Source organism: Vanessa cardui, chromosome 10 (genome assembly GCF_905220365.1).
Source record: "Vanessa cardui chromosome 10, ilVanCard2.1, whole genome shotgun sequence".
NCBI lineage: Eukaryota > Metazoa > Arthropoda > Insecta > Lepidoptera > Nymphalidae > Vanessa > Vanessa cardui.
The window spans coordinates 12,150,792-12,165,518 of record NC_061132.1 but is presented as its reverse complement, the minus strand read 5'-3'; the positions used below and the strand labels follow the sequence as shown (position 1 = coordinate 12,165,518).

General features: G+C 33.5%; 1 protein-coding gene across 2 annotated transcripts; it reads left to right on the top strand.

Annotated features, from left to right (window-relative positions):
• The first annotated feature begins 3,144 nt into the window (after nt 1-3,144).
• LOC124533174 (ecdysone oxidase-like) lies at nt 3,145-6,999 on the top strand. 2 transcript variants are annotated; one of them, XM_047108343.1, is made up of 4 exons: nt 3,145-3,206; nt 3,887-4,021; nt 4,756-4,889; nt 5,380-6,999. In XM_047108343.1, exons 2-4 carry the CDS (start codon nt 3,910-3,912, stop codon nt 6,877-6,879), a joined length of 1,746 nt encoding a protein of 581 aa, XP_046964299.1. In that variant the 5' UTR covers nt 3,145-3,206; nt 3,887-3,909; the 3' UTR covers nt 6,880-6,999. The 2 variants fall into 2 exon arrangements, with proteins under 2 accessions (XP_046964299.1, XP_046964298.1); XM_047108342.1 differs by lacking the exon at nt 3,145-3,206 and adding an exon at nt 3,229-3,378.
• The last annotated feature ends 7,728 nt before the right edge of the window (nt 7,000-14,727 follow it).

The following is a 14,727-nucleotide window of genomic DNA, read 5'->3' as shown; positions in this document are numbered from 1 at the left end:
CATACCGTCAATATAAATCAATATTTTGTACTCAGATAATAGTGCGTGTTCATCGTTCGGTCCGATTGAGAAACAGTATAATTGAACAAAGTCATTGTATCGCAAATCTACTATTATACTAATTAAACATTTAACATTATAGATTATTCGACGTCTCAATCGCATCGTTAAATATATTGCCATTTGATAATATATTGATAAAAATGAACAGAGGAGGATTTTGACTAGCAGTAGGATATTAACAGACTTTTTTTTTGGTTTTTCAGTCATACGTCATCATTACATAGTATAAAATGAAGACGCTTACCGCTGTAAATCTCCATGTATGCTTTGATTTTTTTATAATATGTGATTCGAGAGGAAAGTTTTGTATATAACACATGGACAATATAGTAAACAAGAAGAAATGTATGGTATACTTAGTATTAGCATTGCATCTGTACGAAGCCGGGCCGGGTCGCTAGTAATGTACATATATGACGGCTAAGTAACACCATCTTTTAAATTATGAAGAAACCAGATCTGACAGCAAACGGTCTGGTGAAGCGTGGAACCGAAGATTGGCGCGAATTTTGAAGGCCGCCTTTGGTGTGAGGTAGTCAACTAGGCGCTAAGTCACGTCTTCGACGAATCGCCTTTGTTTCCTCATAATTTTATATAGTATTTTATTTATATTTCTCAAAAATAAAACACAAATGGCTTATTCTGATAGAGGTAGAGATATATATATTATATTACATACATAACATACACATATAATTGTCTTTAACTGACTTTGTTTTTTGGATTTTGAAAAGGAGCAACTACTGAGTTTCTTGCTGGTTCTTTTCGATGGAATCTGCGTTCAGGTGAAGTGAAGCTACCACTTAATATGGATAATGAGGATTCAAAAGTACTCGTAAAAGCCTGCTTCAATAAAGTATATTTTAATTGATTGATTAACAAGGTCCAAGGAGCTGTCAAAAATGGAAGTATTATTATTTGATTTTGTTGTATTTGACTGTCTCGCTTGTGTGGTTAGATACAAAGAACTCAGAACTTAGGATAGATTAAAACTCCACATAAATAGTGTTTGAAAAAATCTCAGTAAATGACCGGATGAATGAATGAATGAATTTGAAAGTGTGAACACTTGCCTCGGTATGCATGTAAAGCCATTGGTACTGCGCTTCCCGGTTTCTGGATTTACTGTCCCATCGGATCATGAGAGTCAGGGAAAAGAGAGGGATATTTATTTTTGCACACGCTTGCATTTATATGTCGTAGTTAAGGGACCTTCCTTGAGATTTGCCGTCATGAAGAAGTTACGATGAAGTCGGTAACGACATCATAACATAATAGTTTATATAATATAATTTAAGATTTGGCGCTGGCGCCACTCGATATATGTACTTGAAAAGATAATACAGATATAAATATTATGATAATTAAAAAGATAATGGGTCAGATAAGAATGAAGAAAAATAAATTGGAATTTTTTTTTGCGTAACTGCTTTACACTTATTCTGTAGAGTACGCCCTGGATCTAATAGAGAGGCTTCGGGAAATATTTGACGACCATCTTTCCAGTCGGCATTTCCCAAAGATGTGGAAGAAGGGAAATTTGGTCCTGATGCAAGAGGGGTGTTCCATTGGACTATTCTTCGGCATATATAATTGATCTATCAATTGTACTGCTGAATGTGATAGGAAAACTCTTCGAGAAGATTCTCTTTCTGTATCGTGTTCAGTATTTCGACCCCACCGGTCGGGTCTCTCAAGGGTTTAGAACGGGACAAGGACGGGTTCGACGCTATTATCGACAGCGAGAGGGTCTGGGAGAAGATGATCTCGTTTTTTGAAAACGCAGAAGGAGACCTGGAATGCGGTTCGTTGCCGCTAAACTGCTTGGCTAAATAAGACTGAGGAGACCGCATTATAAACATGTTCTTTTCCCACCGTGTCGCCTAGGACCGTAGAGATGGGTTACCCCTCGGGACGTCACGGTAGACCCTTGACGTCATCTGAAAAGACGAAATGGGTACCTCTGGTCATTAAGTGGGCATTCTGAAAATAATTAATGTTGAATGAATTAAAAAAAACTAATATGAAAAAAGTTATAAATAAATATGATGTAAAATGTATTGTCATGACCACACACTTATGATGACCTTAATCTAATCCTGAAGCGTCCCAAGAGATGCCAGGTCAATAATCGCCAAGATTGTAATGGAGACATATCCGCCCAGAGATGAGGGAAATACACCGTGTGACCAAAATTATGCCTATCGCTGTAGACTGTTTATTTAGCGTTGATATGTCGATATTTACTGTGGCAATCACGTGTTTGTTCCGGTATCCGAGATATTATATTTTTTTTCTTTTTTTTATATGTGTGTAGTATTGCTGTTGGCCCTACTGGCCTTTACAGCGTCACCGGTCTTTCGGGAGAGAACTAATGTCCCCTGCCCTGAGGTTGAGCGCGGGACTCGAATTTAAATCTAAAGTTCGTCCTGAGGGTATCTCCTATGAGATCGCACCTCGGCTCAGAACGAAGTCGGTGGGGAGTAAATCTAAGCACTGAGTGAATTTATTGACGTCTCAGCCGCTTCCGAGACGTCGCTAATCTGGGTCCTCGTTTCAGCCGGCGGTAACGCTGTGTGTGCGAGGTGTGTGGTATGGTGTTCTTCCCTACAAATGGCTCGTTTGCGATAGTGAGGCTATCATCTGCGTCGTTCAGGACGTGCATAGGTCGCCTGAGTCTATCTGGAAAATTACCTCTGCGAGAAGTGTATTGACACGATTGAGCAATCACTGGATTGCTGTGATGAGATATTATAAGTGCAGTCTATGTATATATATAAGGTTACTCAAAAAGAACATGTCTTTCCATTGCAATGAATGCAATGAAATTAATTATAAATGTTAATTTTGATTAGTTTAATACTAATTATGATTAGAACCGATTTGTCTGAAATGAAAAAAATATTTTTCACGAAACTCATATCATTTACTTGTCAACGTTTTATTTAAATAAGTATAATAAAATATGAGCAGCGGTATTAAATGTAATGACACAAGAAGTATATTTACAACAATAAATGTACATTCAAAATAATAAAGATAATCTTGGCAGAATCAGTGGCAATCATTATTTAAATATGAGAATTCAAGGTAATTATAAAACTAAGTTTTAGACTACGCAAAGTCAATTCGTCCTTCCTGGGGTAAAGTATTCGTTCAAATATAATTTCATTTACTTGAAGCCTGGGCCTTATTCTACTAACGAACTGTTACTATATCATCGAATCGATCATTATTATTGTCGTTCTGCCGTTTGCCTGTTCTAACACAACAATCCAATTGTGATCCGGTCTAAGTTGGATTGGAATATAATCGGTATTTTATGGTAGCTATTATATGTATATTAGTAGAATTTATTCCTTGAACTTTTTCAACGATTTCCAAAATGTGTTGTGTACATAATTGTTACGTTTTAAAAGGTTGATCCTGATTGATCACTCATATATAATATGACAAAATAAAAAATATAAATTCAGTTGTTATGTTCAAAAATAGATATATTAAGGAAATAATGAAAGAAAAGCATAGATTAGAACACGCGAAAAAAAAATGTACGCGTGAGTGAAACAATTTGATAGACCGACAAACAACAATAATTTAAGTAAGTATTGTTGTCTCCCGATTAAAGGGTGAGTAGGTCCCCAAGGTTGGGATGGCGCAGAGGTGGTAAATGGGGTTGTTAATATTTTTTTATATTTTGCCTTCAAACGTAGGTAACCTATCATTAGATGGCCCATGAATTAACAAAAAAGTGATACCTAAGCCTAAGTGATCTCTTTATAGTGAATAAAATAAATTATGTGTTAGTATATTTTTGTTACAGGTATAGAATAAGGACCCATAAGAATGGACGTGGGTACGGCTCTCGCGAGCGCCCAAATCATAAAAGGTGCTTTACTCCTGCTGTCAGCGCTCGCCCTCACGAGCTACAAGTGGCCGGTAGATAGACCACTTAGTGGTGAGTTATATTCGTAATTTTATTAAAGACTATACCTTAATCCCGTCAATATTGATTTTCTAGTCCAAAGTCAACTGTCATTTACCAAATCAGCTCAGTACTCTAAGACCTCTCTTTCCCAGAGGGAAATTTAGGCAAATTCCCTTAGTAAGCCCCTTAGATCAAATAAACAGATGTGTATATTTTCAAAATAAAGATTATGCCTTTTCCGATAGATTCAGTATTTACAAAGACGGTAATAAATAACGGTAGTAACTAGGTATTTCAAAGCATTATTTGTTCGCAAATTGAAGAATATGACATACTTAATTTACAATAATTCTGTTAAAGTCATTGAGGCCCCATTATCCTAATACGCCCAGGGCTTCAATAGGTTAAAGAGAGCCCTGGATACTCTGTTCTTTTTCACAGGATTCAATCATTACTCCTCAGGTCCTGTAGGCCGTAAAGTGATTTTAAATACCTTCCTCACGAGCTAAGCCATGAAATCCTGCAAGGTTTTTTCGTTCGTATCGTAGTTCCAATTAAAAAACAAAATAATCTCATCAGAGGTTTTATATATTTATATAAATTAAAACAATTACGATTCGCGACATTCATCGCCAGAAACTTGGATATACAATTATATAACTAGTATCATTTACAAAAATAACTTTGTATACCACATGCATACATACTACTGACGTAAGTCTTTAATTATGTAAAGATAAGAATTAAATTTTTTTGTTGTCTAGACAGTGCAACATGCGATTACATCGTGGTTGGCGCTGGAACAGCGGGCAGCATCATGGCGAATCGCCTCAGTGAAGATCCAAGGTCCATCGTGTGCGTCATTGAGGCTGGAGGAGACCCACCTTTCGAGACCGAGGTATAATAATATTCAACGTATGCCTCGTTGTAAGTGGCTAGATATAACCCATAGGTCCAGGGTTCTGGGTCTAATCTAGGTGGTACCGACAAAAAGTACTGGTTGGTCTGGAAGTTGGTAGTGTGTACACCTAGGTTAGTAGCTGGCAGGGGCCTCAGAAACCACGTATGTCTTAACTTTATCAGATCGTGCTGGATTTCTCATATTACATACATATGTACTCTACTCTTAATATCCGAAGGGATAAATACATTTTGCGGATAAACTTAATACTATTATATGTCCTCCTCCTCATGTAGTAGGCCGGTCTCTCTTGAAATGTGCCGCCGTAGCAAACATTAAATAAATTTGTGTTATATACAGTATTAGAAAAGACAAATGTTATCTTAAAAAAAAAATGGTTAACGAAATAACATACTTACGCATAAGCTTTACATAATATTTTTAAATTAAGTACATTAATAATAATTACACCTTATTTTGTATTTAGATTCCATCGCTGTTTGCTTATTTGTCGAAGACCTACATGGACTGGAATTTCACCTCAGAGGATGATGGCTATACGGCACAATACCGCCAGCAGAAATATCTAAATCTCGCACAAGGCAAAGTGCTCGGAGGCAGCAGCTGCCTTAATCACTTCTACCACATAAGAGGAGACCCTAAAGATTACGATGATTGGGCTAAAGCTACCGGTGACGATTCGTGGTCCTGGCAAAATCTTATGCCATACTTCATCAAGAGTGAACGAATTGAAGATCCGTACATACTGAACTCAAAGAGCAGTAAATATTGCGGAACAAAAGGCTACATGGGCGTAACGAGGGAGAGTAGAGACTTACCTCTCAAGTACTTAAAAGCATTCAAAGAAATGGGACACAATATTATTGAAAACGCCAACGCTGGTGAAACATTAGGATTCTTCTTGCCTATGTTTACTATATTCGGAGGAGTTCGGCAAAGCAGCGCCGAATCATTCTTGTCGCCAATAAAGAATAGGGATAATTTATTTATTATGAAAAATACTTTAGTAACGAAGATTGTAATCGATGAAAATTCACAAGCGACAGGTGTTCAATGTAAAACGTCGGATGGAACATCTATTACAATAGTTGCTAAAAAGGAAGTTGTAGTTTCAGCTGGCACCTTCAATACACCTAAGCTTCTTATGCTATCTGGTATAGGGCCGAAGGAGCATCTTGAAAGTTTGAGTATTAGCGTGGTGTCCGATTTACCAGTGGGTGACAATTCACAAGATCACATGGCTGTAATATTGGTGCATCAGTTAGAACAAACTAGTGACAGGTTTACCTCAGATCCTACTCAATTCCCTTTACCAACTTTTGTTGGTTTCGGGGCTATAAATAAGACTCAGAATTATCCAGACTATATGACATTAAATTTAATCAGTAGAAACAACCCAGCGGCCTTAATGCAGCTATGTTCATCAGTATTTAGTCTACATGAAGACGTTTGCGCCCAAATTTACGCGACTGGTGAAGGTAGAGAAGTACTCTTTTCGGTGCTGACGTTAGGCCGACCTTCATCTCGGGGACAGGTTCGTTTAAAGAGTTCAAACCCTGATGATCCACCAAAAATTTCCACAGGATTTCTTTCTGCCGCTATAGATATGGAAAACAACGTCGATTCTATTCTAGACTTTATCAGAGTAACGGAGTCAAGTTATTTCGCTGGAGTCGGGGCACAAACCATATATTTCGACTTCCCAGAGTGCCGGACCGTGTCGAACGTAAGAGATTATTGGAAGTGCTATGTTCTACATATGATGGATACTACTTTCCATTTCAGTTCCACATGTTCTATGGGAACAGTTCTGGATTCCAGCCTTAAAGTCGTCGGTGTGAGTAAGCTGAGAGTTGTGGATGCGAGCGCCATGCCAAATCTGACAAGTGGTAACATAAACGCCGCCATAGTTGCCCTCGCAGAAAGAGCCGCTGACATAATTAAGCAAAGCCAATCATGTGAATAACCTTCATTCTCTAATTCATTATTTGGGCTTCAAAACAAAATGACCTGTTTGATTAGACGTTATATTTAAATGCTTCTTCGATTGATATTGTGATTGTTAAATAAATTGGCTTATATATGATTTTAAATGAGTTACTTGAGCACATTCCTTTTATTTCACTATTATGGTCGTTATATGATGATAGGCGAATAAATGAACTAACACAAAAGACCAGTCTCCTTGGCATTGTCCATCAAATCCACTATCTATATACATATAATAAAATTGGAGTGTGTTTGTAATATTATAATAGCACTCTTTGAGTCAATGCATATGTATGTATGTATACACGGTACCAAAATAACATTTTTTACAATTTTTGTCTGTCTGTCTGTTTGTTCCGGCGAATCTCTGGAACGGCTGGACCGATTTTGACGGGACTTTCACTGGCAGATAACTGATATAATAATCAGTAACTTAGGTCACAAGATTTTCTATGGTAAATTCATACGCGTACAAGGTTGCGGGCACAGCTAGTTCACACATAAATTACATTTGATGTTGAGGTCACACTAGATGAGAGAATTCCGATTTTCAATGACTTTAATACTGATAATATTTGGATCCCTTTCCTTGAATTCAATGCCTAGCATAACAGTTTTACAGAATATGAGGACTAAGCCTATGTATGGGATTTAACAGGTCGTTATCAGTCCAGCACTTCAAAAAATTAACTATACCGTCAATAACATTTACTATTTAGATGCTAGCCTATAAACACAGCTAGGTTCATTTAAAAAAACGGCTTAAGATACCTGAATAGAATAACTAAGACTTAAAAATTGGCAATTAAAAAAAAAAAATAAGATTTTGGCGGTCGGCGGGCGGTCTTTTATTCGTATTTTTTGTAACCTCTATTGTTGTGAAAAAGTGAATAAAAAGATAATTAGTTACAAGTCAGTTGAGAGAGAAATCAAAATTAAACAACTATATACGATTTAGTTTTGACTTCAAATTAAATACCTACATATTAAAATTTACTTGGTGGTAGGGCTTTGTGCAAGCTCGTTTAGGTAGGTACCACCCAATCATCAGATATTCTACCGCCAAATAACAGTACTCAGTATTGTTGTGTTCCAATTTGAAGGGTGAGTGAGCCAGTGTAACTACAGGCACAAGGGACATAACATCTTAGTTCCCAAGGTTGATGGTGCATTGACGATGTAAGAATTATTTAATATTTCTTACAGCGTCATTGTCTATGGGTGATGGTGACCACTTACCATCAGGTGGCCCAAAATCTTGTCCGCCAAGCTATTCCATAAAAAAATAAAAAAAAGTAAAGAATCATCTTCAAAATATGAATGTTATAAATTTAAATGTCATACATGAATATTTTATTTCGATCCAAGCGAAAATAGAATAACTTTGTTTCGTGATATTTTTTACAAAAAAATCGATAATGGATATTCTAGACTTATTACCTTTTAATTTTTTATCCTATCAAATATGTTATCTAGTCAAGATAGCATTGGATTAAAAATTAGCTAGTACCTAATTTAATTCAGTTTTATTATTTCTAATATTGAAATTCGATATATGTATATATTTATCGATTAAAATCGATTCGATTATGTAATATCGATATATTATTTTTTAGTTTTCTGCTGTCTACGCCCTATTTCTTGTTTTAAGTATAAAAAAGTAAAGTTAGCCTTTACCCATCCTTGAAATCGATGATTTTCCAACCATCAAGTTCAATTGTGTAGCCATGAAAGCATAATGGACTAAGCTTTTTCTCATTTATATTATTAGTATAAATTTAGAAGGTCTTATTTCTTCTATTGAGTTCATCATCAGTTAGAGTATGTATATGTCTATTAATGTAATTAATAGTGATTAACAATCAAATTACACTTCTCCTTTACAGAGGAAAATGATAAATTTACGCCTTAGGTCTTTTCTAGTGAAGCGAGATGATGGTGCAGAAAACGTCTCGTTAGTATATAAGCTAGGTTATCAGGACGTAGATCTTGAGGACCTGAGTTCAAACCTCGATGGACGCCGATAAAAACTAATTGCCTATTATTTTTTATCAGAAGCAAAATATATAATTAATTGAAAGATTACAGAGTTTGAAATTTCTAATCGACTATAGATTATAAGTTAGCTCGTAGATACTAGATTTATTTTTAGCGCAAATATTTCTGTGTCAGAGGTGTGCTTTGTCTGTGACGTGCGTGTTTTCAACAAATCACTACATAGTACAAAAAAGTCGCTTTCTCTGTCCCTATATCCCTATGTATGCTTAAATCTTTAAAACTACCAATCGGATTTTTGCGGTTTTTTTTAATAGATAGAGTGATTCGGTTTTTATACATAATACATGGACAATTTAGTAAAGAAACACTGATAATTTTTGATTCCACTGTGATGTCATTGCACGAAGCTGGGGCGGTTTGCTAGTATATATAATAATACGATGACAAGCAAAGTATTATACATAATTAAGACATAATTTATTTATATAATAATTATTAAAATTAAGGCCTTAACGATATATAAATAACAAGATACTTATTAGGTAAATCAAGATCGCTAAAATGGTGGCAAGAAAACTAACAGCATTTCTTTGTTGAATAGCAATTTTGTTTCTAAACAAAATTAAAAAGTTAAGTTCTACGGACAAAAATGTCTGTAGAAAAAGCCAAGTGACCACCGATCCGAATATTCGTCTCTTATTCCGAATTAATATTTTTGTCTAATTTGCTGCTGAAATACTTGAATTAGTGGAATCTTCATTACGTTACGTTGTATAGGTAAACTTATTTCAAGATTTGTTTTTCATTCCGATGATCTATTGATGTATTTTTGTTGTAATCGTTTATTATTAGTTTTTTTTTATTTAGAGTAAAATGTCGCAAAGAGAAAAAAAGCAAATCGGGTAGTACTTCGACAAGCAAATCAAAGTATTGATAAAATTTGACATAAGATTTTAAAATACCAAATAACAGCATTTAAAGGAATTTTTATATTTGACCTGAGTTTCGGTTTCGGTTTCGGCCGAAACTGAAGTCACGGCCGAATATTCGGTTTAGGTTTCGGCCGGAAAACCAGTTTCGGTTGGACTCTAATTATTATATACTTTTAGCATAAACAACGGAATTTGATACAAAGGAGTTTTTGTGCTGCTTATTACAATAATATTAACGTCATTTTTACTGATTACATAACTATGTAACGCAATAATCGCCTCCATGACTATTAAAATAAAAAGTAGGTAAATTTTTCTTCCCCGAAACACGCTGAATGTAACAGTGAGGAGAAGATTTGGAGAGCGAGCATATTCCACCACATTGTTCTGATGTGGGTCAGTGGATACCAATGTGGCAGAATTTCTTTAAAATTGGGCACATGCAGGTTTCCTCACGATGTTTTCCTTGACCGCCGAGCACGAGATGTGTTATAAACTGGGCCATCTCAGCTCTTTAAAAATTAATTCATCTGCATATCTCTGGTGAATCAACTCTCCATTTAACCATAATAATAATTGTTAAACTTTTAGCAGTATCTGTTTTCACTTGTGTTTGTGTGCGTGCCCTAGTAACGGAGCACCGCGCTCGAAGGCAGGGCTGCCAGATCATGTAATTGGATATATATACAATGTTAGTATAATAAAATACATCGCTAATTCAAGTAACACATCGTCTGTAATTTTACAACACTACTCAATTGATTTGTGAGTTTGAGTAATCATTTTTGACCCCGTATAAAATGTCAAATGAATTGGTTCTACTGGCAACCCTGCTTTCGGATCTGCCAACATGATGCGCTGGAATTGTTTATTATGTTACGGATTAACAAGGAAATAAATACTACTATTCTTGACTTTAAAATTCAATTGAGTTTAGAGTCTCAACCGTATCGATCATTCGTGTCTTCTACATCCTACGTGACATTGGCGAAATAATCTGTGCCCTGCCGGCACAACTATAAGCCATTAAACTAAGAATTGAATTGAATAGAATTGTTTATTATGTGCGCGGCGTAATGCGCATGCGCGACAATTGTCGAGTGTTACACTCCGGACCGCCGTTACAAGTATTATTGTTCTAATATCAGGACGAACTTGAAAGATATCAGATTGGACCTTTTGATAAGCTTGTTCAGACAAGCTCTTCAACTTTATACATACTTCAGACAATCGTATAGATTCTTATTTATTTTATTCTGTATCGATAGTTGACACGTCATTTGTCAAATTATATTGAAAAGTTAAGTTGTCAGCGCTCGCGTATTTGTTCCCGACCTAGTTCCGAACGCGTCCGATAGTGGCGCGCGAATCGTATCGTCCAACAGACATTATTTTTTATTTTAACTAGATAAAACAATTTAACTTTGCTGATTCATAGATACAAATAATTAAAAAACAATTAATAGATAGATCATATTATTCAAAACTATATTATAGAATTAAAGATTATAGTATAAATGATAAAAAGACGTTGATTTTATTTAAAGAAAAATTCACATTATCCATGTATCACAAAGAACTTAAAATTAACGATAGGTGTAAAATTTATATTTGACGTTCAGGGAGGATGTATGTGTTTTATGACATGATATTTTCAGAGGAATTTGAGCCAAATATCTATAAGTTCTTTTATAAATTACTTTATGACTTTATTATAAAAGTTAAGTATCTTTTTTGTATAATCTTAACACCGTTTTATCAATAGCAATCGATTAACTCGTAAGTTTTTTTGTTTGTCTATATTGTAACATAACAGATACAATGTAATACAAAAATTTATATTTCTAATAATAATATGTTTGTGAAAAAAACAGAGTGGAAAACCAAGTTAAATGCACAATATTGTACATGAAAATTCATGTTATTTCTACAACACTACATCTTTAACCAAATAAATATTTTTCAATTTAAAAAGATTTAAAATTCGATTAAAAAGACGTTTTTTTTTTAAATTACCTGGCAACATTGAAAGAACACTCGTATATATACATATATGTATATATACATAACTATTATTTTCTAAGTATCTATTTTTAAGAACGGATAAACCGGGAGTAAGATTTTGTGAATTGTATTAATTTATAAAACAATTTTCAGCTACAATTTTTGTTCTGATAACAATACATTTTTACCGATTTAAAGAATAGATGATCGCCATTCGATTGTAATTTTTTACTGTCGATGGTTTAGAACCAAGTACCGATCTTTTTTAATTATTTAAACATTAAAATAAAAAAAACATGGTGTCAATTTTTAATTAGAATAGCAGTCTTTTTAAAAGTATCAGGGATTTTTTAGATTTTCGTATCAGATTTTACAAGTTTTCACGGTATAAATGAAAATAAAATTATTTAAATCTTAAACACTATATGAGTGACAATAAATACTAAAAAAAAAACTTCTTGCAAAATATAAAGATTCATTATTAGATCATTTAATATTTTACTCGAAAGTATTTATATCTAATATACTATATTATCTGTGTGTATATCCAATATACTATAATTATTTTAATAATATAGTATTATTCGTATGCCCTTTTATTTCATAAATAAAACCTTTAGAAAATATATATGGAACAAATAATGTAATAGCATCACGATGCTTTGTATTGATTGTCTTAACTATAGTAGTTGTGATTATACATACATATGCACACATGCATAAAATTTGGTAAAGCGATAATTTCAATAAGCGCTCTTATTACAATCCTGCAAATGATTTAGAATCGCCTACTTGATCGAAGTAAGTAAGTATTTAAAGAGCTATCATGATCTTTAAGTCAATGATTCAGTTATTATTATGCTGTTGATTTAAGAAGTATCGTTTATGGGTCTTTGCCAGAAAAAGTGTACCGAAATATTTTATAAGTACATAAGTCTTCCTAAAATTGGCGTTATTGTAACTAGATGACCTGAAATGAACGTATTGAATATGTTTATGAAAGGATTTATAAAATTGAATAACGTATAGTACGACACAACTTAGATGTAGCATCGGCTTCGAATGGCGAGATAGGGAGCTATTTCAAATGGTTGTATAAATCTGCAGTAATCGGTTTTATTGATTTTGCCGATTCTACATCTAAGTTGTGTCGTAATATAACGTGTAACTTGATAGTATTTAAGACGTATGTCATAATTTCTTTTTCGTATTCCTTTGTGTTCTCCGATTTCACACTATAGTTCCAACAGCCTCAACAATTAACCTCCACACGTTACATTTCTGTATTCATTTCTTAGTTATATTCTTGAATATATAATATATTATTTCCTTTACAAAAAAGGTTTAATATCCTATTCATCATATTTATATATTTAGGTTTAAAATAAGTTGTATTATTATTACTTTAGTCAACCAAGGTAAGATACTCGGAATGCTTTTCTGATTGTTCTTCCAACTTAATACCCGGAGTACAAAATTGAATGTTATGCCATTAAAATTTGTATTGTGTATTGCAAGCTATTTTCTCTAAAAACTGTATCAAAAGTAATTAAAAAATTAAAAGATACGTGCGAAGCTAGGGCTAAGCAGGTAGTCGTAATAACTTTGTAAATTTTGTAATATTTCATATTATCATTGTTTCAGATAAAGTATGGTCGTGTATTAGACACGACCATTTTGCATAAAGGATTTTTTTACAGGCGAGATGAAAAAATTGGAATAAAAATGTAATATAAATTCCGAAAATCAATCCTCAAGCTTTCTATTTTATTACTAAAGTTATTAATTGCGGGATATTTACCACGGGATGTTTTTTATTTACCATGTTTTTGATTGACTGATGTTCAGTCTCGTGAACAAGACATTCGTAGATAATTTCGAAATATCGAGCACCATCGAATAAAAATAAAAAACATGGTAAATATCCGTAGTGCCGCTCCGGGGACCGTTTATTTTAGTTTATTTTTACATTTCGTTAAAAGTAAAAAGGATACCTGATAAAAACAATAAGTAAAAGGGATAACTAGATGTTTTAATTACGCAAAACGTATTACTACGTAAAACGACTACAGAAAAACGTCCCAATTAGGACGTTTTCTAGTCTTCATTTTTTGCGCGTTAATAACATATCTGATTACTAAAACATCATTGTCCCGCAATTAATAACTTTAGTAACAAAAATAACCATGTTAATTTAAAAATTCTATTTTATTGTTTTTAAAATGTTAATCATACTTGATACATGATATGTGTTTAAAACAATCCGTTAAATATATCATTTATATTAAATTTTAATAACATTAAATTAAATATCTGTATTTTGACTTGTGTTTTTATCCTGATTTTTTTAGAAAATAAAATAAAAAGTGCATTTAGCACGAAAACATTAGGTAGGAATATTACTTTATTTTAGAAATAAATAAATGAGAAATATTAATAATGTAACCACTGATTTTAATCATAATTAAACTGTACGGCGAATAGATTCAACTTTAAAGAAGCTTCCAAGGTCAGAATTTTATTGTTACATAAAGCGAATTAATATATTAAACAGTAAACCTCCCGTTTAAGAACAAACTATTATTTCACTGCACATAATTCAGAAACGTCAAAACATTTAACATTAATTTAAATGTTATACTATAAAAGTCTACTACTATAAAGTAATCTTCTATATTTATTTTCGACTTATTTGTAACCGACAACAAATACTGTAACTTAAAAGAAAGAAAAAATACATGTCATCATCGAATTTTCTGTAGGCCTCTTTAAAATCTTCAATTTACTTATACATTGTTCTGATATATCTTGTACGGTTTAGTTATCCTTAGCCATGTAAACATACGAAAACTATTTTAGTGATAGATCTTAGCTAAACAGTTCAGCCATTT

Bases quoted from the DNA above. Each gene is read 5' to 3' on its own strand.
- LOC124533174 (XM_047108343.1), top strand. From the start codon at position 3,910: ATGGACGTGGGTACGGCTCTCGCGAGCGCCCAAATCATAAAAGGTGCT. The intron at 4,022-4,755 runs GTGAGTTATATT...TTTGTTGTCTAG, and splicing joins GGTAGATAGACCACTTAGTG to ACAGTGCAACATGCGATTAC. The intron at 4,890-5,379 runs GTATAATAATAT...TTTTGTATTTAG, and splicing joins ACCCACCTTTCGAGACCGAG to ATTCCATCGCTGTTTGCTTA.